The following is a 26,009-nucleotide window of genomic DNA, read 5'->3' on the forward strand; positions in this document are numbered from 1 at the left end:
GGATTAGGGTCAGATCTGGAGACACGGGGCAGTTTCCTTTCCTTCCTGGTGCATTGATGGGGGAGCATTGGAAGGGTTTCCCATTGGGGTCACATTGGCGTGGAATTCCTGCATGGAGGTTACCAGTCTGGCTTTTGGAGACACAGGGATGCTGTGTAGGACTGTGGCCCTTGTTCCCCCAGGACTGGGAGCAGGCCCAGGCAGGTGGGGTCCTGGCCACGGCGCCTCACGCCTTCGACAGCGACCCCGATATCTCTGACATGGATGAGGATGACCGTGAGACACTCTTCAGCTCCATGGATGTGCTCTCTCCTGGTGGGCATTCAGATGCCCAGACATTGGCCATGATGCTTCAGGAGCAGCTGGATGCCATCAATGAAGAGATCAGGTATGACCATGGCCAAAACCCACCAGTGCCTTGTGCAGAAATGGCTCCAGGGGGACAACAAATAGCCAGGAACCTCTGCTGGCCTAAAATTGGGGCCTTGGTGTGTCTTCAGCCAGGGAAGTGGCTCCAAGACATCCAGCCACAGGGATTGGTCCTCCTTGCCATGTCTCCCTGTCCCTCAGCTGCACCAGTGCTGAGTTGGAGGGTCATTATTTCAAGCGATCATTATTTTCTAAAAAGTCCTCCGTGGATATTAAAAGGAATCAGGGTGTATCTCAGCTCTGTTTTCTATGGATCCTGATGTATCTTGCTGCCATTCCTGGTGACTGGGGGTTGAGGCACAGCACCAAGGTGCATTTCTCCAGAATAGAAGTCCTCCGTCCCTGGGAAGGTGGGGAGCCAGGAGCCCTGAGCCCCGCTGCTCCCCCAGGATGATCCAGGAGGAGAAGGAGTCCACGGAGCTCCGTGCAGAAGAGCTGGAGACGCGGGTCACGAGCGGCAGCATGGAGGGCCTGAACCTCACCCAGCTGTGCAAGAGGGCCTCCATCCCCACCTCGCTGACGGCCCTGTCCCTGGCCAGCTCATCCCCACCGCTCAGCGGCCGCTCCACACCCAAGATCACCTCCCGCAGTGCCGCGCAGGACCTGGACCGCATGGGGATCATGACGTTGGTGAGGAGCCAGGAGGGGCTGGGGCTGGCAGGGGTCCGGCTGTGAGGGGGGAGCGATGCCTGGTGTCCGTATGAGCCTGCGGGGGGTGTGGGACAATGGGGTGCCTGTGTTTGCTGTCTCCAGCCTGGCAGCCTGGCCCCGGGACTGCTCGGGGGGTGCTCCATTAACTGCCCCCCTTTCTGTGTCTCTCTCGCTTTCCCCCTTGCAATCAGCCCAGCGACTTGAGGAAGCACCGGAGGAAACTGCTAGTGAGTGGCTCCCATCCCGTTGGTTTTTGTCCAAGCCCTTTTTCCAGCCTGCTCCTGGCTTTGTCCACACCAGGTCAGGGTGCAGCAGGCGCGGGATGGAGCTGGGGACCCCAGGGATTCAGCAGGACAATCATGGGGATCCCGAAAGGTGCTTGGACATGCTCCCGCTGGCAGCCTGGGGGGTCTGGCAGGACATGGGGAGGTTCGGAAAGCCACTGGGTCCTCAAACATTGTGTCCCCTCTGGCAACAGGGTGTCCTTGGGACATTCCCATCTGTGCTTCTCAGAGCCCTCTGATGAGGGCCAGCAGCTCCTGTCCCCACACCCTGAACCTGGACCATGGGGCTGCATCTTCTCACCCCCCATTCCCAGGATCTCAGCCATACTGCCACATCCTCCCCATCTGCTTGGGCATCTGGAACCATTGCCAGAGCTCTCATTCAGGCCATTCCTGGAGCGTGGCAAAGCCCCAGGGCTCTGGTGGCTCTTTTGGCCATGCCTCCATGTAGCAAGAGAGAGGCAGGCAGCAGGGCAAGGATGGAGCTGGGCTCTGTCCTCCCACCCTCACAGCCTCTCCACTTGTTCAGTCACCTGCAGCTCGGGATGAGACCCGGGAGGACAAAACCACCATCAGGTGTGAGACATCCCCACCGTCTTCACCCAGGACACTGCGGCTGGAGAAGCTGGGCCACCCTGCCCTGAGTCAGGAGGATGGCAAGAGGTATGTGGAGACCGTTGGCATCTCTGTTGGTTTGAGGATATACCTGGAGCCCGTGTGGTATGTGGGCTGGGGTTTGCCATGGCTTGTGCCCTGCTCAAGAGTACCCTAAAGGCTTTGCTCTTCCTCTTCCTTCTCCATCCCCAGCTCACTGGAGGACCAGGCCAGCAATCCCAGCAGCAGCCAGGACTCCTTGCACAAGGGTTCCAAGAGGAAGGGGATCAAATCCTCCATTGGGCGCCTGTTTGGGAAGAAAGAGAAGGGTCGCTTGATCCAGCTGAGCAGAGAAGGGGCCACGGGACAGGGTCTGTGAGCAGCTCTGTCCCTCTCTGTTCCAGGCTCTCCTCACCCTCTGGCCCTGTCTGCTTTGGGGTGCTGTTGGGGTGACAGGGAGGAGCAGGGACACCCCTGCTGGTTTGGGGATGTTGGGGCAATGGCAGCTTCAGGAAAGTTGGAGCTTGGTGTTTTCTCCCCTTGGCCTCTCTGGCCCGAGCATGGTGTTCTGTCAGAGCTGGGGTGCGGACAGTGACCTCCTTCACTGTATCTCATCTTTGATGTTCTCAAATCTACTTCCCTCCCCCATGGATTTTGCAGAGCCCTTTGGTAGGAGCTGCTTTTCCACTCCTAAATCCTTTACTGCTTCCACATTGAGCATTGTTTGACTCAGTGATCTTTCTGTGTCCCTTGCAGAAGAGACTGTTCTGTGATTTGGGATTCTGGGATTTGGAAATAGGAGGGATGGCAGGAGGGCATCTGCTTGGGTTTCCCAGGGATGCAGAGGGACCATGGGGGTGGGCTGCAAAGGGGCATTGTCACCTCCTGTGCTATCACTGTATGTCTCCCTGGCATGGGGACCGTGACAATGCCCACACTTGGCCCTGGGGGAGGTCGCACTGGCCCAGGGACATCACACTGACCTGAGGGTGTCTTGCTTGCCCAACAGTGCTGCTGACTGATGTGGAGGGGGGCATCCAGGACCCCCTGGGATTGGGCAAGCTGGGGGCTCAGGCCGAGAAGGACAGGCGCCTGCGGAAGAAGTGAGTGAACTTCTTTCCCTACCCCAGCGAAAAACTGATTTGATGGGAAGCTATGGCACAGGACTAGGAACTGTTGGGAAATCTTCTCACCTCCACCCTCCCTTGGGCCTTGTTGCTTCTATCACAACTTTGTCTCCAGCTGCTTTCTCTTGCCTGGGGTCTGTTCCCTTCCAAGACCTCTCCTTTCCCCACCAGCCCCCCATAAATCACTCTGCTTTTGTTCCTACCAGGCATGAACTCCTGGAAGAGGCTCGGAGGAAAGGATTGCCCTTTGCCCACTGGGATGGCCCCACTGTTGTGTCCTGGCTGGAGGTGTGTGCCAATGGATTGTCCCCATGCTGTCCTCACAGGTCTGTGTGTGCAACCGTGTCCCACCATGCTTGGTCCACGCACATGGCTGAGTCCTGGGAGAGCAGAGGAGATCCCTGGATCCCTCAGAGCTTATGGATTTGTGGTTTGAGTAGAGCTTTGAGTTTAAGCACATGTCTGATGAGGGGAAGCTGAGGGAGCTGGGGGGCTCAGCCTGGAGTAAAGGAGGCTCCAGAGGGGACCTTCTGGCTCTGCACAACTCCCTGACAGGGGGGCCAGCCAGGGGGGTCAGGCTCTGCTGCCAGGAACAGGGACAGGACAAGAGGAAATGGTGTCAAGTTATGCCAAGGGAGGTTCAGGCTGGATATTGGGAGAAATTTCTTCAGTGAAAGGATGGTCAGGCCCTAGCACAACTGCCCAGGGCGGTGGTGAGGTCACCGTCCCTGGAAGTGTTTGAAAGATGTGTGGATGTGGCACTTGGGACATGGGTAAGTGGTGAATGTATCAGTTCTGGGGGAATGGTTGAAACTGATTTTAGAGGGCTTTTCCAACCTTAATGATTCTGCTGAAAAGCTCTGTGGGTGCTCCTTCCCTGTGCTATGCCCATCAGGCATGGGGATGCTGGGCTGCCCACAGGCCACCTCTGCAAGGTACAACCACACCCAGAATCCCACGCAGACATTCAGCTTTGATATTGGGCTCTAGAGAGGGTGGCCTTTTCCCTGGCCCAGGAGGCAGGGTGGCAGTGCCAGGCAGTCACTGCTGTGTCTGTCCCCAGCTCTGGGTGGGGATGCCAGCCTGGTACGTGGCCGCGTGCCGGGCCAATGTCAAGAGCGGGGCCATCATGTCGGCGCTGTCGGACACCGAGATCCAGCGGGAGATCGGCATCAGCAACGCCCTGCACCGCCTCAAGCTGCGCCTGGCTATCCAGGAGATGGTGTCCCTCACCAGCCCCTCGGCGCCGCCCACGTCCCGCACGGTGAGCGCTCTCTGCACATCCCAGCCCCTCCATGCTCCTTGCCCTCCTTTCCCTTGGGACCACTGTGGTCAGCGGTGGCCCTGGTCGGGGGGATGTCCCCTCATGGACTAGTCAAACCACTGGCCGCTCATCCTCCAGCACAAAGATCATTCCCAGCTGGAAGCTCTTTCCAGTTTCAAGGCTCGTGCCACTCACATGGGGCTGTGAGCAGGAGGCCAACCCTGCAAAGAGCAGAACTCAAGTGCTGGCTGCCCTGGAGAGGATAAAACTCCATCCAAAGAGCAGAAATCCAAACATTCCTGAGGTACAGGGCCAGCTTGGTTGCACGCAGCCTTTTTCCCAATCATTTCAACACAAGCCTTTTCTATCTGAAATTCCTGGGGCAACTCAGAGCAACTGCAGATCCGTACCCGTGGTAGGATGGAGGGATTATGTCTTATGCTAGTCCCCCAAGGCCTTGAGGGTTAATGGTGGCCAAGTAATACTGAGACACATCTGTAGACTTGCAGCTGGCAGAAGGAAGGTTGCTATGTCCCCCTCAGATGGCTGTGTCTGAGGTCACAGCTGATGTGGGCAGGCCTGCAGCCTCCTTGAGCACCACACTAAAGTGGAAAGGGAGATGAATGAAGGTCCTTGCTCTGCTCTCTGTAGCTGCACAGACAGCCCAGGGTCCCCTCAGGCAGTGGGGTGTTACCAGGTTGAGCTGCAAGGATGTGAGGTGTCCCCAGGACAGCTGCCAGCACAGGGTGGTCTCATCCTCCACGAGCCTGAGCCTGGCTTGGTTCCAGCATAGTTGGTGCTGACAGAGGCTGGGCATGAGTCCAGGTGACCCCAGGTGTGCTCAGGTGGGCAGAAAGGCCAAGGGCACCTGGACTGTCCCAGCACTGTGGTAGCAGCAGGCCCAGGGCAGTCCCCGTCCCCTGTGGACCCACTGCTCGGGTCACACCTGGAATCCTGAGGGAGTTCTGGGCACTTCATGCCAACAGAGACCTGGAGGGGCTGGAATGTCCAGGGAATGGAACAGAGCTGAGGAAAGGTCTAGAGCACCAGGAGTGACTGAAGGAGCTGGGAAAGGGGCTCAGCCTGGAGAAAAGAAAGCTATGGGGGCACCTTCTGGCTCTGCACAACTCCCTGACAAGAGGGGGCAGACAGTGGGCAGTTGAGCTCTGCTCCCAAGGAACAAGGGACAGGACAAGAGGAAACGGCCTCAAGCTGTGCCAGGGGAGGTTCAGGCTGGATAGTAGGAGAAATTTCTTCCTGGAAAGAGTGGTCAGGCTCTGGCACAACTGCCCAGGGGAATGGTGGGGTCACCATCCCTGGCAGTGTTCCAAAAATGAGTGGATGTGGCACTCAAGGACATGGTTTAGTGCTGAACACGGTGGTGGTGCTGGATTGAGCGTTGGACTTGATCATATTTCACCCTTAATAATTCTGTGATTCTATGACTCCATGGTGATTGTGAACTGAGGCCATGTTTCTGTGGTGGTTTGCTCTGACCCCTCTGCTCTTTTCCCCACAGTCCTCTGGAAATGTCTGGGTCACCCATGAGGAGATGGAGAACATGCCAACTTCCACCAAAACGGTGAGGCTGGGCAGCCCCTAGGGTGCTGGGGAAAGCCCCTGGGGTGGCAGGGTCTGAGCAGCTCCAGGCGTGTTAACCTAGAGGGAAAGTGCATCCCTCACATCAGATCTTGGCCAGCACCCTACAGCTCCTTAGAAACCCTCTTTCAACCTTTAATGTCCCAGCAATTTCTAGAAGTAGCTTAAACCCCATCAGATTTTTTTCCCTTGTGGATTTCACTGGGTTTCCAGAGCAGCCTGGCTGTTTGAGAGTTAAAGACAAAACCGAGGAGTGATCTTGGATACATGAGGTCCTCAAATCATTCTGCACTCAGGTCATGATCTAATCCCCCACTGACCTCAGCACACCCAAATATTGTCCCCACCATGTGTCCCTGCCACTGGCTGACAGCTTGGGCTGTGCCCATGCTTCCAAAAGCTCTGGCTCCTTTGGAGAGATGGAGCCACACTCCCTTCTCTGCAACCTGATCACCCCCTATCTGTGTCTTAGAGCAGGGCAGCGTTTGGACTGTGGGAACTGTGTGTCCAAGGCCAGGTTGCCACACCCTGGGATAGTGGAAGGTGTAGGTAGGGGTGGAATAGGATGAGCACTAAGGTCCCTTCCAATCCCAACAAGTTTGGCATTCTCTGAAATAGGCATTTCATTCAAGCTGTTGTTGAGTAGCAGGGATGTGCCACTGTCCCTTAGCAGGTTCTCTGAGACTGAAGAAAACCAGCACAGATTGGCAAAGGAGGAAACAGGTAATAAAAAAATAGCAAATTGCCTTGGGCAATCCCTGCAGGTTGTGACAGATGTACTGAAGCTTAATTCTCTTTCATCCATCTGACCTGGGGGCACCTGAGAACTCTCCATGTTTCCCAGGGAAGGTGAACAACCCCCAGGGTTGCTGCCATCTCCAGCCCAAGCCTCATACTTCTCCTTCTCCTTCTCGTTCTTTCTCCTTCTCCATCTTGTATTCTTGGTTAGAGATGGTGTGGGAATCAAGCCCAGTAGGGGCAGGGTGTCCCCAGCACCCTGAGGACAAGGCTGAGGTCCCCAGGCCATAGGAGTGAACCCTGTCCCCTCCATGTCGCTCTGTGCTGAAGGTCCCATGCTCAGTGTGCATGGCAGGCCCTGTCCCTGTGCAGGGCCACCAGGTACTGACTTCACTGTCCTTTCTGTTGACATGCTGCGTGTCGCATTTAGGACACGGAGGAAGGAAGCTGGGCACAGGTGAGGTCCCTGGGCCATCCTTATCCATGAGTGGTGCATGAGGTGGTTGGGGGGAAGCTGGATATCCCAGGGGATGTTTGGGGCATTTATGTTCACCAAGGCCTTGGAGGCTTTTACCTGCACCCCATGGCTGCTCTTCTGGGCCATCTCTCAGGTACAGGACATCCTCCTGGGTGCTTCTGTGCTCCAGGCAGTGGCTTTTCCTGGGACCTCTGTGAGATCCAGAGCCTGTGTGAAAAAACCCCACCTGTGTGATCACCCTGCATGCAGGCAAGATTCCAGCTGCACATTAACTTTTCAACTCTTTTGTAGCCCCAAGTCCCTATAGATGATTTTTATGAACCAAAAAGGTGTGAGGAAAGACTCCTACTTGGATTCATCTCTTCTGGTTTTATCCCTCTCAAGTGTTTTACTTTCCTTCTGGTGGATTTTAATTCATTTTTGGACCCACAATCAGTTTGCAGTGGAGATGAATGGGTGGGATTTTTTCTCAAAACTGACCTCTTTTTTGTGTTTTGAAGTCATAAAGTAGATATTCTTAAAAATCAGTTGGGAATGCACTGGAACCTGTTTTTCAGTTGTTTTGTCTTTCAATGAATGTGCTTTTTCCAGAGGCACCTGCTCATAACATCCATTTATACCTTGCCTTCACTTTTGGCTACTGCTTTGTCTCCTGGGGGGACATGAGTAGGACACAGACCATGGCCAACAGGACTGTTCCTCCAGCTCCTTCAGTACCACCCAGGGCTGACTCCTCTGGCCTGGGTTTAGTCCCAGGACAGTGACCCTCCTGGGCTGTCACTGATCTCCTGGGATTTTGCAGCTCCACCAAGCCCTGGGTTCTCCCCAGCTTCTCCGTGTGCTTCTCTGCAGACATTGGCCTATGGGGACATGAATCACGAGTGGATTGGGAACGAGTGGCTGCCCAGCCTGGGTCTGCCCCAGTACCGCAGCTACTTCATGGAATGCCTGGTGGACGCGCGGATGCTGGACCACCTCACCAAGAAGGACCTGCGGGTGCACCTGAAGATGGTGGACAGCTTCCACCGGTGAGGCTTGGCCCCTGGAGTGCCACGGCATGCACATAGAGCAGAGGAAGGGGGAATTTGAGGGATTCTCCTCTATCTTGGGCAGCCCTGGATGGCTCTTCTGGGCTGGACTCGCTGCCCTGAGCTGGGGCAGCTCGTACGGGCAGAAGTTCTCCTTTACCTCACTCCCTGCTGCAGAATTGCAGTGGACCAGGCTTTCCCCTGGCTGTGAAGTAAACCATGGGCAAAACTTCAGGCTCATCTTACCTGGTGCTCCACTGCTGTCTGCCAGCAGCCCAGTGGGAGAAGGCGTGTGCCATCCCAGCCATAGCTCCAACACCAGGATCCAACCCTGCTGTGAGGTTCCCACTGCCCACTCTGACCCATGGGCCTGCCAGGACCTTCAGGCATGAACCCTTCAGGCTGGAGCAGCCCCCATGGACTGGTTCCCCCTTCCCTCTCCAGCCACCAAGTGTGAGGGTCTGTTTGGATCTGTGCGTTCTCAGGCAGCTGGAACAGACGCAAACTGATTTAGTGGGGAATTGCCATGGAAGGGGAGGGACATTCCCCATTTTCCTGCTTTGGGTTGTGTCCTGACCCATCCCTGGCCTGAAGCTTCCTTTGGGCCTGTGGGGAGCACGCAGAGAGGGGAGTCCCTCCCAGCCTCATGTCCTGGAGGGCTGGGTGACCCCTTGTGTCCCCTCATGTTGTTGCAGCACCAGCCTCCAGTACGGCATCATGTGCCTCAAGAGGCTCAACTATGACCGCAAAGAGCTTGAGAGGAGGAGAGAGGAGACCCAACACGAAATCAAAGGTCAGCACTCCCTGTCCAGCTCCAGAACAGTAGAAGAGACACCTCCCAGGAGATACCCAGGGCTAGTCTCTCTTTTGTCTCTTATTTTTAATCCATTCTGAGCCCACAGGGCTGTTCTCCTGAGGGACTTTCCTGTTGGTCCAAGTGCCTTTATCATCTGACCCCAGGCAGGCATGAGGAAGGAGGCGGGGAAAGCAAATATGCAGCCTGAGCATTCTGTGATCTTCTCTGCCCATTTCACTACTCAGGATATCCCCAGCTTGATCAGACTTCCCTTCCTTGTCACTGTCCTGAGACTCCCTACACATCTGGCTGCTGCTTGGATTACATCTCATTATTGATAATGCCCCTAATTACATCAGCAGCTGTAGGTTGTTAGGATTAATTTTCACAATTGTTTTCTGCCTGTTATTTCGGCTTTCAGCTTGGTAAATTGAACTGAGCTGTTTGTGGCACTTGAGCCCCCAGTTTTCTGCTGGCTTGGGAAGGAGAGTGCCAGGATCATCCTGGGACAAAGGGAAAAGGCCTCAGGACACCCCCAGACCTCCTCAGAGCCACAAGTGTGGTGTGAGGCGGCCCTGAGTCGTACCCTTGCTGTTGTGCAGATGTGTTAGTGTGGACCAATGACCAGGTCATTCACTGGATCCAGTCCATTGGGCTGCGCGAGTATGGGAACAACCTGGTGGAGAGTGGTGTGCATGGGGCCCTGCTGGCCCTCGACGAGAATTTTGACCACAACAGCCTGGCCCTTGTGCTGCAAATCCCCACCCAGAACACCCAGGTAGGAGCAGCATCCTTGGCAGATTTTGGAGGACATGTGTGGAACATGGCTGTGGTGTGACCACACCAGTGTCACCAACTCAGCTCTGCCTTTCAAAGCAGAGCTCTCCTATGGCATGGGGGCTCTTTCTGTCACACTCAAGCTTTCCTAGGGTAGAAGTTTGGGCTGGAAGCACATTCTTCATTGATGAGGGATCATAATTTTTTGGTTCATTGCAGGCTCGACAAGTGCTGGAGAGGGAGTTCAACAACTTGCTTGCCTTGGGCACAGACCGAAGGCTGGATGATGTGAGTGCCAAACCTCTCCATGTCCTGTGTGACTGGGGAAGGACTTGGGGATGTTGGTGGGTGAGAAGCTCAACATGCCCCAGCCATGTGTTCTGGCAGCCCAGAACCCCCATGTGCTGGACTGATCCCCCAGTGTGGGCAGCAGGGCAGGGGGGATTCTGCCCCTGTGCCCCGCTCAGGTGAGGCCCCACCTGCAGAGGTGCCTTCAGCCCTGGGCTCCAATATCAAAAGGATGTGGAGCTGCTGGAGTGAGTTCAGAGGAGGTGCTCTGAGGGCTGGAGCTCCTCTGCCATGAGCCCAGCGTCCCTTGGAGTCTTTACTGGGACTTTTGTGTTGATTGTCTCCAAGGCATCTTTGCAGGCAGGCTGTAGAAAATAGACAGATGAGCTGGAAAGGATAAAGCCAATGCCGTGGGATCCCAGCAGGATGTCCTTGGCCCAGTTTGATCCCACACTTTGCTAGAGCTGGTCATCAAGGACAGGCCTACCCTTGTTAGCGGGTGTCTCCCACGCTGTTCCCTGCAGGGTGATGACAAAACCTTCCGTCGGACGCCATCCTGGCGCAAGCGCTTCCGCCCGCGGGATGTGCACAGCATCAACCTCCTCAGTGGCTCTGCTGAGACCCTCCCCGCTGGCTTCCGTGTCACCAGCCTCGTGCCACTGCCCCCTCCAGCTGCTCCAGCCAAAAAAATGCCCCCGGAAGGTGGGTCAGCCCTTCTCTAGAGGGTCCTCTCCCACCCCTGCTCAGAGTCTCAGAGAATTTGTGGAAGGATGTGCCACAAGGAGAGGAAAGGGATAGGAGGGGAGGGGAGGGGAGGGGAGGGGAGGGGAGGGGGAGAAGGAGAGGGAGAAGAAGGAGAAAAAGGCGGAGGAAGGGAAGGGGACGGGAGGGAGAGGGAGATGAGAGAAACTTGTTGGTCATCCAAGGTGCTCAACTCCTGTGATCCTGGAGCTGTGGCCTGCTGGAAATGGTTTTTCTGGAAGGGTTACTTCAGATCTGTGTGTGTGATTTCTCAGTTATGAACTAAAAGGACAAGTTGGGGGCCAGGATTGGTGCATGAAGTAGAATATGTCACCCAGGGGCTGCTAGGATGCAGGAGTCCAGTCTGGGCCAGTTTTTTCCATTCTGCCTTTTGGGAACCACCCCTAAAGGGATGCATTAGCTGGCTCCATTTGCCTGAGCTCTGCCAGAGCTGGCAGGACCTGCTGGGACACCCTGGCTGCCCATGCTGCTGGCTGTCCTGTTTTGTGTTCCAGGATCTGCCCCCACCACACAACTCCTTTCTTCAAGGTGTCTTGGTCTCTTCCAAAGCTGTAGGGAAGCAGAAGCTCCAGTCAGGTCACCCCAATTTGTCCTCTGGACCAGGTACCTTGGTCCTACTATCCCAAGGCAGCAGCTACTCCTCACTGAAGCAAAGCTGGCTTCAGCACACTCAGAAATGAGGGTGGGAATGAGAATTAAAAAGCTGTGCACTCACCTTCCAACTCCAAACTCTGACTCAGCTCTTGTGCCTCCAGTTTTGCTCAAATGTCCCAGCTTTCCATTCAGCAGTTTGGGTCAAGCTTCTGTTTGACTTTTTCCGCCCCATTCCTGAAAGCTGCAGTTCCCACCTGGCTGAGCACAGTGAAACCTGGGACAGAATCCCACCCAGACAGGGAGCAGGGTGCTCACTGCCCAGGAGCAGGGATAGCAAGTGGCAATTCCCCAAATACCCTGGAGTCTCAGGAGCATCTGAACCTGGTCAAATGTGGCTCTTCATCTGACCCTCATCTTCATGTGGCTGCAGTGCTCAGATGCTGCTCAATAAACACAGGATTTTGGGAAGCTAGGGGCTAATGGAGCAGTCACTAATTGCTTTGCTCTCTGGTTCCCTTCCAGTCGGTGCTTCTGGGTCCCCAAGGCTGGAGACCTCAACGGTCCGGACGTACTCGTGCTGAGGGTCAGCAAGATGGGAGCCAGGCCCTGGGTGAGTGTGAGGCGCTGGAGCTGGCTGGGGACCAAGGGCAGGGCAGGAGCCCCAGCACCACCCAGGCAGGGGGTTGCCTTCACCAAGGTTTGCCTGGCTGTGCCGGGCCAGGGAGACCTCAGTGGTGGGGGAGATGATGCTGCCCAAGGCTCACAGAGTTTGTCCACTCTTGGACAGACAGCTCCACTGGGGACCCCAGGATGCCAACCCATGAGGGTTCCACTTGGGTGAGGGAATGATAGTCAAGCACTTCAGAGAGGCTTCTGGGGTTCTGCTGTGCCCTGGGCCATGGTTACTCCATGCCAGAAGGATCCAGTGCTGATTCCATCTGGATTTGTTGGCCGGTGGGTGCACGGGTGGAGCTGAGCCAGCATTCTCACGGGGCCTTTCCCACTTTGCTCCTCAGCAAATCCCCATGTCTATATGCCACGTGCTGGCTGCCTTCCAGGACAAGAGCCCAGCCTGTGCCTGTTGCTCAGCCCAGACCCACAGACTGTCACTGCTGTGGACCAACAGGATTTGTCCCTCCTGCTCGTGCACCCTCCGCTTCCCCCAGCTCCTGTGGCTCCTGCCTTGGCCTGCCCCCCACTTCTCCCCATGATAGCTGGGCCATGAATGTGCTCCGGATGCCGTCCTGGTGTGGTGCAATCTGGGGAGCAGCACAGACACCCCCAAAGTGTCTGCAATGTCTGGAAGCCTCTCTCCTGCCTGATTCTTGTTGCCAATCTGCCACGGGGCTGCACTGACTCGCCCGAGCCCTGGGCATCAGGGATGCTGCTGCTCACAGGACTTGAAGCCAAGGAAGATTCAGGCTCGTGAAAATCCTCCCTCCAGGGTGGCCGGGCAAGGAGCTGCCCTTGGGGCCGCTGGGGCAGTGCCAGGGCTGGTGCTGGGTGGGATGAAGCGGGCCCAGCGTGAGGTGAGGAGGGCAGTGACTGCCCAGGGCTGGGCGGGGCAAGGTGCTGATTTTGGTGCTGTCAGGTGCCCTGTTCGGGGGGGGGGGCTGTGCCTGGGACCACCCCACATGGCTCACGGGGACAGTGCCTGGCACCCATGGGAGAGGGGACCCTCCTTGGCTGCCCGGGGAGACAACGGGAGCCCCCTCTGCCCCCAGGATGTGCCACCCTTCCCCTCTGAGTGCAGAGGAGATGCTCTCCCCTCCTGCCTCCTGGCAGGGGTCAATCCAGGAGGCTCTTAACTCTTCCCATTTCTTCCCCGTAGGGTAGGATCTCTTCGTCTCCTCATGCCACGTTTGCCTTGTGTGGCCCCTATTTCTGATGTGATATTTATTGATGGCTGGAATGACCTTATACTTATCATGTGCTGTCTGGAAGTGCAATATCTGAGAGACTTTACAGTCACAACGTCTTTTTGGTGTATCATTTGCCTAATACAGTATTAAATATTTTTTTAATTTGAAGAGTCAGTGAGCCCTTTATATTGATGCCCTATTTCTTTCGTCATATTATTGGTACTGCATGGACTCCAAACCCTGGATCAGGTCAGGAAAGGATGTATGTGTGCTCCAATAAACAGGATTTTAAAACAGTGCTGGCTTTGAGCCTTCTTTGTAGACCCCAAATTAAAAATGTCATTAATCTCTAGCCCCCTCAAGATCTTTGGGGCACAAGGCTGAACCCCAGTTAAACACCAGTGAAATCACTGGTCTGTGTAGGGCTGTTGGAAGTGTAGCACATCCAGTTTGCAGCTAAGTGACTGTGCTGAGGTCCAGCTGGATTTACTGATATGAAAATATCCAACCTGGATTTGGGGATTGTGGAACTGGGGAGGGGAACTGTGTCCATCTACACAGGGTAGGACAACAGTAAAGGAAACTCCAAGCTCTCCAAACAATAATGCCTTTATTTAAAAAAGAATCCGAATAAGTTAGCAAAAATAATAGTTAAAAATACCCTAAATGGCAACTGCACACAGCGTTCAGTAAAAAAGAGGTGGGCTCTGGGTAGGCACCGCCAGACACTGGCAAGAGAGAGACCTTGGTCAAGGAGCATCTGGAAAACTCAGCAAAGCGAACCCAGCACACACGTTGGCCCCAAACCCGCCTGTCCCCAGCTGGGCAGCGGAAGAGGGTCTGGCCCCAGGAAGCCCCTGCAGGACCTGCGGCTGCTGCAGCGCTGCCCCATCCCACCTCTGCCTGTTCTTCTTCCAGCCTGGCAGGAGTGCTCCACAAGGAGTGGGAAGGGGCCCGAGTGGTGTCAGCCATGCAGCCCACAACACTGGAGGGGTGGATGTGATTTCCAGCAGCTGGACCCTTCTGGCATCTCATTCCCACCCCATTACCATCTCGAGGAGCCACCAGGGTTTGTGCCAGCTCAGTTTTGACCTCGCTCCTCTGGGAACGTTACAGCCACGTCCTCCATGGCAATGCTCTCCACGATGGAAGACAGTGAGTGCAGGTTGCGCTCCTCGGCTGCCTCGTCAGTCAGGAGGTGATCTGGGGAGAAAGAGGGGTGAGGACACTGTTGGGAAAGGGGCATAGGTACTGGGGATGGCTCCTGGTTCTGCTCAGGGGCTTGTAGGTTAGTGGTGAACGTGGCTGAGGGTTGGACTAGATCATCTTTTGCACCTGTAACAATTCATTGATTCTTTTCTATGATTCTGTGATCCCCCACATGGCCAGAGTGACCTAGGGACCTGCTGCCAGCCCTCACCCTGGGGAAGGATGAGAGAGCAACAGGGAGTGGAACTTTTGGACCCTTCATAGGTTTCAATCTACACTGGAAAATGAGATTTAAGTTTTTGCCTTCTGGGGAAAATAAAGGTGGATTTGGCAGGGGTGAGCATAACAGCAAGCATGGTAAAGAAAGACCAGCGGTTGCCAAGGGGGTGTAGGGAGGGAAGGGGGGCCGGGGCAGCACTGCTCAGCCATGCCCAGTGATGCCCAGCCACGCCCAGCAACACAGACAGCAAAGCCAAGCCATGGGATGACGACACATGAAACTCTTGCTGGGGATGAAGGCACCAGGGCCCAGGCTGCTGCAGCCCAATTTCTCAGCTCCCAAGGGTTGGTGTTTTGCTGAAATCAGGGCTGGGAGAACCCTGAATTGCTGAGCATTGAGCCAAGGAGGTGCTGTAGGATTCTGAGGTCATCGCTCTGCAGCAGTGGGATGGGGAGAGAAGGACAAGGGTCTTTCTGTCCTTTGCTCCAAGCATCTCCTGCCTGGCAGTGTTGGCTCAGTGATGCTCTGCTCCAGCGCAGTGTCCCCACTGTTCCCGCTCCCTGCAGAGCCCAGCGAGGCTGTGGGATGCCCCAGGGGCGTAAGGAGGGCAATTACCTGCAGGGTTGGTGCTGAACTCCAGCTGGCTGCTCCACTCGGGGCTGCAGGAGGAGCTGCTGGACCCACACTCGCTGGCTGCCTGCAGGAGCCCAGAGCAACTGTGTGTCACCTCCTCTGGCACGGCCAAACCCCACCACATCCCCATAAACACCCCAGGGGGGCCATCACACAGCACAACACCCCTGTGGAGGCGGGCACATCCCTCCCCACCTGGAGGAGCCAACATCACACAGGGTCCCCAGGACCCATCAGGGCCATGTACTTCCTTAATCAAAAAGGCTGAAAAACCTCCTTCTTTTGGGACACTGGCCACAGAGAAACGGGGCTCCCCTCTCACTGCAGGTAAAAAGCATCTCCCCACTGATTATGGAAAAGGGCTGGAGATGAACAAATGTCCTTGGGCAAAACACCTTTTTGCTGAGAATCATAAAAAGTTACACAGGGCTGGATGCCCTCAGGCCATCCCATGGTGGGGGGATTGGGAAAAGCTTTTGGCAGTTTGATTTGTGGTTTTGGGGTTGAGTGGTTATTTTAGAGAAAAGAGCTGACAGCATGAAAAATGAGAGCATTATTCAGCAAAGCTCAGAATTCACTTTTTTTGGAGTGTGTCTTTATCTAGGAGTTGGTGTCAGCTCAGGTAAAACCTCAAATGTGATTTATATGAGCAACCCCACAGACCCAACTCTTTGTAGAATGGCACTTTGGATCTACAAGCTCACGGCAGCATGGGATAATTAATTAACACTTGGACTTATTTCCCATTAAAGCAGGAAATTCTTACAGATTTTTTCCCCTAAAATATTGGCTTTTGCATCGATATGTGAACCCTTGGCTACACCTGGGAGAAGGGACTGCTCAGAACAGAAGTGACAAAGGGACAGCTCAGCACAATTTTGGGCACATTTGCAAATCCAAGTGGATTCTGGGAAGTGGAAATTGGATTCTGGCATCTAAGTGGATTCTGGCATTAAAGTGGATACTGGTAAGTCCCACAAATATGTAGGCTAAAGCCTAAATACTTTTTCATTTCTTTATTCAGCATTGAATTGGACTACCTGGACACCTACTGGTTTGGCCCTTAAATCCCTTAGTCTAAAAGGAGATGCAGGATTCCCTCTTTTGGGTTTCTGATACAGTCCTTCCATATCTATATCTGTATCTGTATCTGTATCTGTATCTGTATCTGTATCTGTATCTGTATCTAGCTGCATCTATATCTATATCCATATCTAGAGCTATCTAGATGTATCTCCATATATCTGTATGTCATATTTATATCCATATCTACATTACCTATATCTCCATAATCAGTATCTATAGATATACCTGTATGTCATTTATATTTTATATATCTATAGATAAAGAAATCTATATAATCTTTATCACTGTCTGTATTTTCTATATATATATATTTAATCTATCTCTATAAATTGTATCTATCTCTATAGCCATCATATCCATATCAATTTCATCTCTATCTAATTTATCTGCATGATCTCTAGATCTATAGAACCCATATCATCAATGCCTATACCAATACATACTCCTACATCTATCTATTCCATCTGTGTCAATCATCTCCCTACACCTGTAGCTGTAGTTTCAGCTCTCTATGCATTCCCAGATCCAAACCTCAGAGCAGCATGGAAGCACATGCACAGCCATCCACAAAAACCGGGGGCAGATGAAAATACCTCTCAAAAACTTGACTAAATGACCAAACTCTTGTGGAGCAACAGGTCGTGGCTCTCTGGGGATGGTGGCAGGACACAACTACTGAGTGTCATCACCCAATCCCCAAATCAGCTCCTTAGGTCCTAGAAACCAGAGGTGTGTCCCTGTGCCATCCCTCTCATCCCTTCGTCTGCCTAGGTGTGAGCAGGGAGTGTTAATTTTATTTTATATTTTATGCTTTATATTTTTTGTATATTTCATATTTGTATTTGCAGTTTTGTATTTAGTATTTATAATTTTTATGTTATGTTATGTTATATTTTAATTTAGTTTAGTTCTATGTTATTAACTTAATTTTCACCATTCCCACCCCTCCCCAGCCCAGGCCCACGTGTCACTCACATGCATGGCCCCAGTGCACCCTTTCACAGGGACAGAGTGGCAGCAGCCTCTTTCCCACAGGGATGTGAGCACTCGGCAGGGTTGTCATTGTCTCTGCACCCCTCTGCAGGACACACTGACACACCCACCAGTGTCCCAAGATGGCAGTGTCTGCCTTGCCCCAGAGCTGGGGTTCTGTTCTGCCCCTCAGCGGGACCCAGTGCCCCAGAGCTTCTGCAGTGCCTCTGCTTGGGGCTACTCCCCCAAGGTATCACCCCCATAGAGCAATGTCCCCACAGAGCAATCTCCCCATTGAGAATCACTCCCCTATGGCATCATCCCCAAAAGGCCTTCACCCTGAAATGGCATCAACCCCTTAAAGCATTGTCCCACAGTACGTTGCCCGCATAGAATGGCACTCCAAAATGACATCACCCCCACAGAACGTCATTCCCATATGGCACCAACCCCATAAAGTGTCACCCCCACAGGGCATAACTTCCATAGGGCATTGTCCCCATAGAGCATCTCTGCCACAGAATGGCATCCCCAAACGATCCCACATCAGGCATCAACCCCACAGACTATCACCCCTAAATGGCATCCCCCTACAGAGCATCGTCCCATAGAGCATCACCTCCACAGGGCACTGTCCCTACAGAGCATCAGTCCCATATGGCCCTTCTCCTATGGAGTGTCACCCCGAAATGACACCGCCCCCGCGGAGTGTCAGCCCCACACGCATCCCCCCAGGGGCACCACCTCCCGCACCTGCTCCCAGCGCAGGCTGCGGACCCGGGGGACAGCCGGGGACACTCACGGCCGGCCGAAAGCGCAGGTCCCGCTGCTCCCGCTCCTGCTGGTTGAGGGAGCTGAGCAGGCTCTGGAGCCGCTCGATGTACTGGATGGCGCTGCGCAGGATCTCCACCTTGGGCAGCCGCTGGTTGGGGTTCAGGAGGGTGCTGCGCTTCAGAGCCTCGAACGCCTCGTTCACCTTCTTGAGCCGCCGCTTCTCCCTCAGCGTTGCGGCGCGCCGCCGGTCCATGGACACCGATTTCCTCTTGCACACTTTGCAGGCCCAGGGCAGGCACTGGCCGGGACAGTGCTCGGCCAGCGCCTCCTTGTCCCCAAGAGCCACCCTGCCGTCGGCACACAGGGCCGCCTCGGCGCGCTCGGGGAACGCCGCGGGCTCGTAGGCCTGCAAGCGGGAGCCCAGAAAGTTTTCCCCGTCGTAAAACCTCTGCTCCGGGAAGAAGAACGGGTTGGTCTCGAAGAGCTCCATGGGCGGCTCGGGGACGTGTGCGCGGCTCGGGGACGGCTGCTCCCTCTCCCCGCGCCAACTGTTGGGTGCCATTTAAACCCCGCCGCTGGCATTAAGTCACGGAGATAAATATAGAAAACCCAAAGGAAACCTGAGACCGCCCTAAGCTGCTGCCACACATCAAAACTTGTCCATCTGATTCTATGTGCTCTCCCCACGGAGATTACGGTGCCCGGCCCGGCGGGGTTGGGGGCGGGCACGGCGGGGGAGCAGCTCGGCTGGACCCGAACAAGGGCTTTGTGTGAGCTCCGAGGTGCCACTGGGGACGGCGGGCGGCTGCCAGTTCCACCCCCCAGCCCCACTCCTCCCCCCTGCATTCCCGCATCATCTGGTCCCTTCAGTTACAGCTGGGTTGGGGGAGCCGTGGTGGCCTCGTGGCCAATCTGCCTGACCAGGGCAACCCCATCCCTTCACGCTGCCCCCCTTATTCCCACGGCATCAAATCTGTGCCTTCCCTGTGGTAGGACCCAACACCAGCGTTGTCCCCTCCCCAGCCCTTCCCACCTCCCGATCCCTCCCTGCCCCATATTCCCTACGGCCCCATCTGGCCGGTCCACGTTACACTGGTCCCACTTCTGCTGAAGCCTCGAGGAAGCCTCGGAATTCAGCCCGGGGAGGGATATCCCAATGCAGAGAGCACCCCGGGCTCCAGTCCCGTCCCTGTGGACACCCCTCTTCATGCTGACCAGCCCCGGTTCCAGCTACTTTGCCTGCTGCCTGTCCTGCAAGAATCGAGCAGGCAGGAGCAGGCAGGACAGAGCCACGACCTTTCCTCTGCTGTGGGCTTCTTGAAGGTGCCCAGCCAAGTCCCTAATCACATTTTTTGTCACAAAATCTACATTTGTGGCTTCTCCCACACACCAAACCTAAAGGACACCTTCTCCCATGTGTCTCCAGGTTCCAGCAGAGCCAGGCTGGGCTCAACCCTCTCCCAGCTGGCACTGTCTCATCCCACCTGCCCTCCTGTGCTGGCTTCTGTACCTGTGGATAACCAAAGCCCCAATGCCATCCTGATGCATGCCTCTCCTAGAAAAGACACATTGCTCATGCATTCCCAATTAGGAAACTGAGACACACCCAGCAGCAGCAGTGTGAGGGGGGATTTGAACTCATCCCCAGTCCTTCCCTGCTCACTCCAATGGCTTGGCTACATCTCTCCAGCTTTGTCTTTAATTCAGAGGGGATTTTTTTTTTTTTTTTCCATCTGGAGCATCAGAAACCATCTCCCATCTCCTCTTATTCCTGCTCCAGGCCAGATTCCAGCTGAGGGATTGGTCAGTGGAAAGAATGTCAGCAGAGTGCAGGGCCAACCCTGCTGGGATTTTCCTTCCCCAAATTCCCCCTGCTTGAAGAGGCTGTGCTGTGGCACATTCCCTGTGCCCACTGTCAGCACCCTTGCTCCCTTGGGATTGATTTCTCACCTTGTTGGAACCTGCCATGATGCTCTTCTCTCCTTGTGATTTCTTCAGGGCCAGGAGCTTTCCAACATCTCGTCACCCCAATTCCTACTCTCCTGGGGTCCCAGCCCTGCAGATTTGCTATCCCTATGGTTTTAACATCTATAAAAGTCTGCACTAAGGAAAGCAGGAGCTGCAGCCTTGAGATTCACCCTTGGCACAGCCCCTGTGCTCCCCACAGTCAGTCAAACTCCAAAATACTCAAGAAGGAAAGAAATCAGAGCATCAGCTTGGCCCTCACCTAAAGTAAAAGCACTTGAAGGGTTGGGAAGAGGCAGGATTCATCCCTCTGATGTGCAGAGATGCCCATGGCAGGACTGAAGGCTTTAGGAGTGGATAACCTGAGCCTGAGGTCTTCACATCAGCCCCACACCATCACATCAAGCAGCTTGAGTCACTCATAGGGACCTTTTCAGTGACTTGGTGGACGTGCCCCCAGTGAGCCCCTTAAGCTGCAGCTGCATCCCTGGCTGAGAGGTGTCAGGACCACACCAGTATAAATGGGCTTTTTGGAATTGCAGGAGCGTGTTTGGAGGGTGAGAGACACCGTGATGACATAACGGGCCCCCACTGGCACGTGGCTGACCCACACAGGAGAGCAGTCAAGCATTTGTCAGTTCATAAACAGGGGCAGTACTGGTGAGGCAGGGCTGGCTGCATGTCCTCAGCTGGAAAAGTGGGACAAGCCAGCCACAACAGGCCACCAAGGCCACTGTGTCCCCACAGCTGAGCGGACAGGGCAGACAGAAGGCAGCTCACAGAGATGGGGAGGAAAGGCCACTCAGTGCCAGCGTGGGGTGGGCACCGGGAAGAGGGATCCCACTGGCAGCTGGACTGCCCCAGCAGCTGTACTCACTCCAGTTCTATTTGGAAGTCTCATCCAGTGATGTGGAAGCAGAGATAACATTGTACCGACCCAACTGCACAGCTCCTTCAGGCCCTCCATGCCATGGATGATCCCTCCCGAACACAGCAGAGGAACACGGCAGGGCCTGGGGTCTGTGGGTCCAGCGGCCTTATCCAGTGAATATCAAATCCAGGATAATCAATCACATTGGGCAAGTAGCCATCATCAAGGGACGATGATGTGTCTGGGCTACAGGGACGCTCCCGCCGCGGCCGCCCCCAGCCCACAAAGGCACCTGCTGGGGGACGGGCGAGGGCGGCTTTTCCCCGGCCCCGAGGATGCCCACGGCGGCTGAGGCTGCGCCCCGGGTAATTCGGAGCCGAGGGGGGATTAGGGCTCTGCTGCCGGCTGTCAGGTTATCCCGTGATGGATGGTGGCGGCTGGGAGGCGACACAAAGCGACGCTGTGTGAGCCCCGGGCAGAACGTGCTGCGATCCGTCACGGGGTGACCTTCCCCCGGCCGCCGGGGGCCTCGCGGGGACGGCTGACCCCGACACAGCTGGCGGGGAGTGCAGCCACCAGCCCAGAGCTAAAAATACCCGTCCATTGAGAAAATCCCAGCCAAGAGGGTTTGTCCTTGCTCCTCCGGGGCAGCTTCCCAAGCCGGTGGCCAGGTCTGTGGAGCGGAGTCACGGAGAGACACCCAGGGGCTGCCTCGGCTGTTTTGCTTTCCCACCACGCCTGATGGTCTGGATTTCTTGAGGTTTTGGGATACACATGAGCGTGTTGCAGCCTGGGGAGTGTCCCTCCCCGTGCACAAAGCCTTAACTAGTGCATGTCCCTGTTCCCTGCTCGCAGCTGCACACACGGGTTGCACATCCCTGCCTGGGTGCCGTGCCCACGCTGCTGAAGCGATAGTAAGGGTGGTGCCGGCCGGCTCCCACTAAGAAGAGCAGAAAAAAACGGATTTAGGGGCTGGTGAAGAGATTTGGGTGCCCCCAGCAGCATCCACAATCCGCGGTGCCGGGACCATCTCACTGATGGGGACTAAGTGAGGGAAGCCAGGGCTCAGCAGGTATCATCCCTCTGGGATTTCAGCACAGGAAAGGAGATTCACCAAAATGCCACTTCCAGTCGGAGCCGCCCTCCCACCCCCACGGGGCACCCCACTGTACCACATCCCCTCTTGCTTTTAAGGCTCACCGACATCCCTTCCTGCCGCTGTGACAAGTCCTAACATATTTGGGAGCAGCTGCAGGCGGCGGGGAGATGCTTGGCCCCGTCCCTGCTCTCGGCCGTGGAATGTGGAGCAGACCTCTCCTCCGACACCCGGGATTTCCGACGTGCCTGCTCGCCGGAGATTTGGGACGGCGACAGCTGCTCGGCCGGGATGGGGCTCAGCAGAGCCTGCCCGTTCAGTCCCGGCCCGAGGCTTTGCACATCCACTTCTCGTCCTGATGGGAATCTGGAGTTAGTTTGGGGTCCAGCCCGTGGGGAGCGATGGAGGATGATGTCCTGCTGTCTGCCCCGGCAGGGATGGCAGCAGTGGTGACAGCACCAGCAGACAATCCCTCCCTCACCCAAAGTGCCAACTCGCCCACTTTGAGTTCCCTGGTGGGCTGGGGGGAGGTGGGACAGGGCCACTCCTGCAGTTCTTGTGTCCCCATGGGGCTCAGCACCCTTGGTACCCTTTCACTCCCATCTAGGTGCCCCAGTTTCCCCATCAGGAAATCAGGGATCATGATAGAGGTCTAAAATCTGTCTAGAGAACAGTTTTATTTTGGTTATTGGCTGTCTTTGCAGGTTTGACCTGGGAGGGGGGTGAGGGATCAACACAGAGGTGCTGGTGGCTGAGTAGCCCCCTGTTCACTGGATCCCAGTTTAGGGATGATACTGGGTGCCCCAGAATACCAAGCCACTGGGCCTAGTCTGTAAATTTCAGTGAGTGTCCTGCTGCAATCTCCCTATGTGCCCTGACCCACCAGGATTGCCATTTGAGGAGCAAACCAGGTCCCCTGAGCCATGAGTCTGCTAGTTCCCAGTCCAGGGACCATGGTGGGTGCCCTGACTTTTCTCCCTGCCCACACTGATCAGGGGATGCTCTGCCCCACAACAGCACTAAACCTCCATGGCCTCCCTTGATCCATAGCCCCAATACCTGGACATGATCTTCACAGTCCCTAGCCCCAAATTACGCCTGGAGGAGGGATTCACCCAGCAGGAGCCCCACTAATGAACTTCACAGTGAGGTTTCCCTTCTGGAGCCCCCCAGTCCCCCCGCCACTATGCCAGGGGTGTCCCCAGCTGCTCCATCCCCTGCATGGTGGCACTGGCTCTGCTGTCACCACGTGTCACTGAAGGAGGGGCAGGGGAGACCTGAGATGTCAACAGAGGTTTTGTTTTCCTTGGAGTGGGACATTGTGGTGGGAGCAAGCTGCAGGACATGTGGGTGTTCAGAGGAAGACCATGAATGTGAGGGATTCAGCAGTGACATGTGGTGGCTGTTTGACCCTGAGAGGGGGACAGCTGTCCAGGCAGGGAAGGGTGTGAGGCCTGGGGACAGGACCTGAGGACAGCAGTGTCCCTTGGCAGGGACAGCCCTGACATAGGATGTCTGGAACCAGCAGGGAGGCCAGGGAGGGATCTGGGTGGCTGCCAGCTAGGTGTCCTGGGTGGGTGACCATCAGCTTGTCCTCGTGGTGGGCATGTGTCTTTCTCTCCATGGCCTCATTGGGGCTAATGCTGCAGGACCAATGTCTGGTGAACAGAGGAAAAAGGAACTTGTGATGCTCATGTCGAGCTTTCAGGACATAACTGGTGAGTCCTGTATTTTTCTGCTCCCACCCCAAGTGGCAGCAAATTTTGGCACAAGGAGGGGTGACACGCACCCTCCTCTCCCCCACGAAGGAAAGTTACCCCGAGGTATCTCAGAGAGACAGGGAGGGAGGGTTGTGACGATTTTGTGGCTTCAGCGTGGGATTCCCCGGGGGAAAAGGGACAGCAGACTCCCCCCGTTGACATGCCAGCAGTGATGCCAGACGCGCTGGACCCCAGGGAGAGGCCCCCAGCCCTTCCGGAGGTGCCCCACCCTGAAAATTCCCCAGGCAGGGGCAGAGCCTCTCCGTGCCCCCCCTCTGATTCCCCCGTGTCCGGGGGGCCGAGCCTCAGCAAACCCCAATCCCTCAGCATTCCCAGCTGTCGCCGCTCTGGCACGGCTGCGGGGGCTGGAGGAGACTCCTGGCCAGGGCAGAGTGCACCCCATGGGGGTTCCCCGGCCAGTCCTGCCTGGGGATGTCCTGCTCCCAAAGAGCCGGTGGAGCTGGAGCACAGGCAGGCGGGAGGAGAGCAGGGAGGATGAGAAGGCCTGGTGGGTTTTGGCCACCTTTCACTGGTGGTGGAGTTTAGGGGGGAAGTTGAACCATTAAGGAGTATCAGGGAAAGTGAAAGGGAGCTAGACTGGTGGAGTTCAGCCCTTCCATCTTTAAGGGAGACCCATCTAGATTCAGAGGACTCTTACTCCTCCCACTCCCAGGCAACAGAACAGCACCTGGCAGATGAAGGGGAGTGGAAAATGGTCCCTGCTGGGGGAGGGATAAAAACTCCTCCCAACTCCCATCCCCTAGCCAGTGCCACTTCAGAACAGGTATGAGGCCCTGGATCTAGAGAGCCAGTCAGATGATTTAGACGATTTAGAGGGAAATTATCTGCCCAGTGGGCCTTGCAATTTTGATTCATTTGTAAGACGGATCTTCACCTCTAACATCAAGAAGAAGCGTAATCGAAGTAGGTGACTCCCTTCTGAAGGGAACAGAGGGCCCCAAATGTCACCTGGACCCATCCCACAGGGAAGTCCGCTGCCTGCCTAGGGCCTGGGTACGGAATATTACTGAGACTTCCCGGGCTGATTCAGCCCACTGATTACTACCCACTGCTGATACTCCAGGCTGGCAGTGATGAGATCGAAAAGAGGAGTGTCAAGGTGATTAAAAGGGACTTTAGGGCACTAGGTCACGTGATTGATAATACAGGGACCCAGGTAGTTTTCTGCTCAGTCCCTTTGGAGGCAGAGAAAAATGATGGAAGAAATAGGAGAGCTCACATCATTAACAAGTGGCTTAAGGGTTGGTGTCATTGACAAATTTTCAGATTCTTTGATCATGGGTCAGCTTTTACAGCATCTGCTGTGTTGGAACCAGATGGGATGCATCTCTCTGTTAAGGATAGAAGATTCTTAGCTCAGGAGCTGGCAGACGTCATTGGGAGGGCTTTAAACTGGGTTTGAAGGGGAAGGGGATGCAGCTGGGCTGCCTGGAAGCAGGCCCAAGGGGGCTAAGCCTGAGTTAGGGGTGAAATCAGTAGCCCAGCTGAAGTGCATGTGTACCAATGCACGTAGCACAAGTAACAAACTCATGAGTAACGAAAGAGCTGGAGGTCATGGTGCAACAGCAAAGCTGTGATGTAGTCGCCATCACAGAAACGTGGTGGGATGACTCACATACCGGGGGCACTGCACTGGATGGCTACAAGCTCTTTAGAAGAGACAGGAAAAGAAGAAGAGGTGGAGGGATGGCCCTTTAGATTAAAAAGGCTTTTGATGCCATAGATATTGAAACTAATGAAGGTGGAGTTGAATGCCTATGGGTTCGGATTAAGGGGAAAGCCAACAAGGCTGACATCCTACTGGGAGTCTGCTATCGTCCATCCAGCCAGGTGGACAACTTATTCTATAAGCAGTTGGAGAATGTTTCATCAGCCCTTGTTCTTGTAGGTGAGTTCAACCTGACAGACATCTGTTGGGAACTTAATACAGCAGAAAAGAGGCAGTCCAGGAAATTTTTAGAGTGCGTGGATGATAACTTTTTGTCGCAGCTGGTAGGTGAGCCCACCAGGGGAGGGACTATGTTAGATCTGTTGTTCACAAATAGAGATGGGCAGGTGGGAGATGCGGTGGTTGGAGGACGACTGGGGCAGAGTAATAATGAAATTATAGGATTCTCAATAATTGGTGAAA

At 55.1% G+C, this 26,009-nt stretch overlaps 2 protein-coding genes across 2 annotated transcripts in view; one reads left to right on the top strand and one right to left on the bottom strand.

Moving 5' to 3' along the window:
- Nucleotides 1–13,567, top strand: part of PPFIA4 (PTPRF interacting protein alpha 4) — a 33,481-nt gene extending 19,914 nt beyond the window's left edge. Inside the window, exons 13-28 of the mRNA XM_066335965.1 lie at nucleotides 183–388; nucleotides 819–1,059; nucleotides 1,272–1,307; nucleotides 1,894–2,027; nucleotides 2,172–2,329; nucleotides 2,968–3,061; nucleotides 3,292–3,373; nucleotides 4,149–4,349; nucleotides 5,869–5,931; nucleotides 8,017–8,192; nucleotides 8,888–8,985; nucleotides 9,591–9,766; nucleotides 9,985–10,053; nucleotides 10,578–10,755; nucleotides 11,932–12,019; nucleotides 12,426–13,567. Of these exons, the coding sequence (XP_066192062.1) occupies nucleotides 183–388; nucleotides 819–1,059; nucleotides 1,272–1,307; nucleotides 1,894–2,027; nucleotides 2,172–2,329; nucleotides 2,968–3,061; nucleotides 3,292–3,373; nucleotides 4,149–4,349; nucleotides 5,869–5,931; nucleotides 8,017–8,192; nucleotides 8,888–8,985; nucleotides 9,591–9,766; nucleotides 9,985–10,053; nucleotides 10,578–10,755; nucleotides 11,932–11,990 (1,971 nt within the window). The 3' untranslated portion in view covers nucleotides 11,991–12,019; nucleotides 12,426–13,567. The remainder of the gene's footprint in view (nucleotides 1–182; nucleotides 389–818; nucleotides 1,060–1,271; nucleotides 1,308–1,893; nucleotides 2,028–2,171; nucleotides 2,330–2,967; nucleotides 3,062–3,291; nucleotides 3,374–4,148; nucleotides 4,350–5,868; nucleotides 5,932–8,016; nucleotides 8,193–8,887; nucleotides 8,986–9,590; nucleotides 9,767–9,984; nucleotides 10,054–10,577; nucleotides 10,756–11,931; nucleotides 12,020–12,425) is intronic.
- A 318-nt stretch (nucleotides 13,568–13,885) lies between these two features.
- Nucleotides 13,886–18,698, bottom strand: MYOG (myogenin). Its single transcript, XM_066335555.1, has 3 exons — nucleotides 18,194–18,698; nucleotides 15,316–15,397; nucleotides 13,886–14,474 (listed from the first exon to the last, which is right to left on the bottom strand). Exons 1-3 carry the CDS (start codon nucleotides 18,653–18,655, stop codon nucleotides 14,353–14,355), a joined length of 666 nt encoding a protein of 221 aa, XP_066191652.1. The 5' UTR covers nucleotides 18,656–18,698; the 3' UTR covers nucleotides 13,886–14,352.
- Between the last annotated feature and the right edge of the window lie 7,311 nt (nucleotides 18,699–26,009).

This window comes from Sylvia atricapilla, chromosome 25, assembly GCF_009819655.1.
Source record: "Sylvia atricapilla isolate bSylAtr1 chromosome 25, bSylAtr1.pri, whole genome shotgun sequence".
Classification (NCBI taxonomy): domain Eukaryota; kingdom Metazoa; phylum Chordata; class Aves; order Passeriformes; family Sylviidae; genus Sylvia; species Sylvia atricapilla.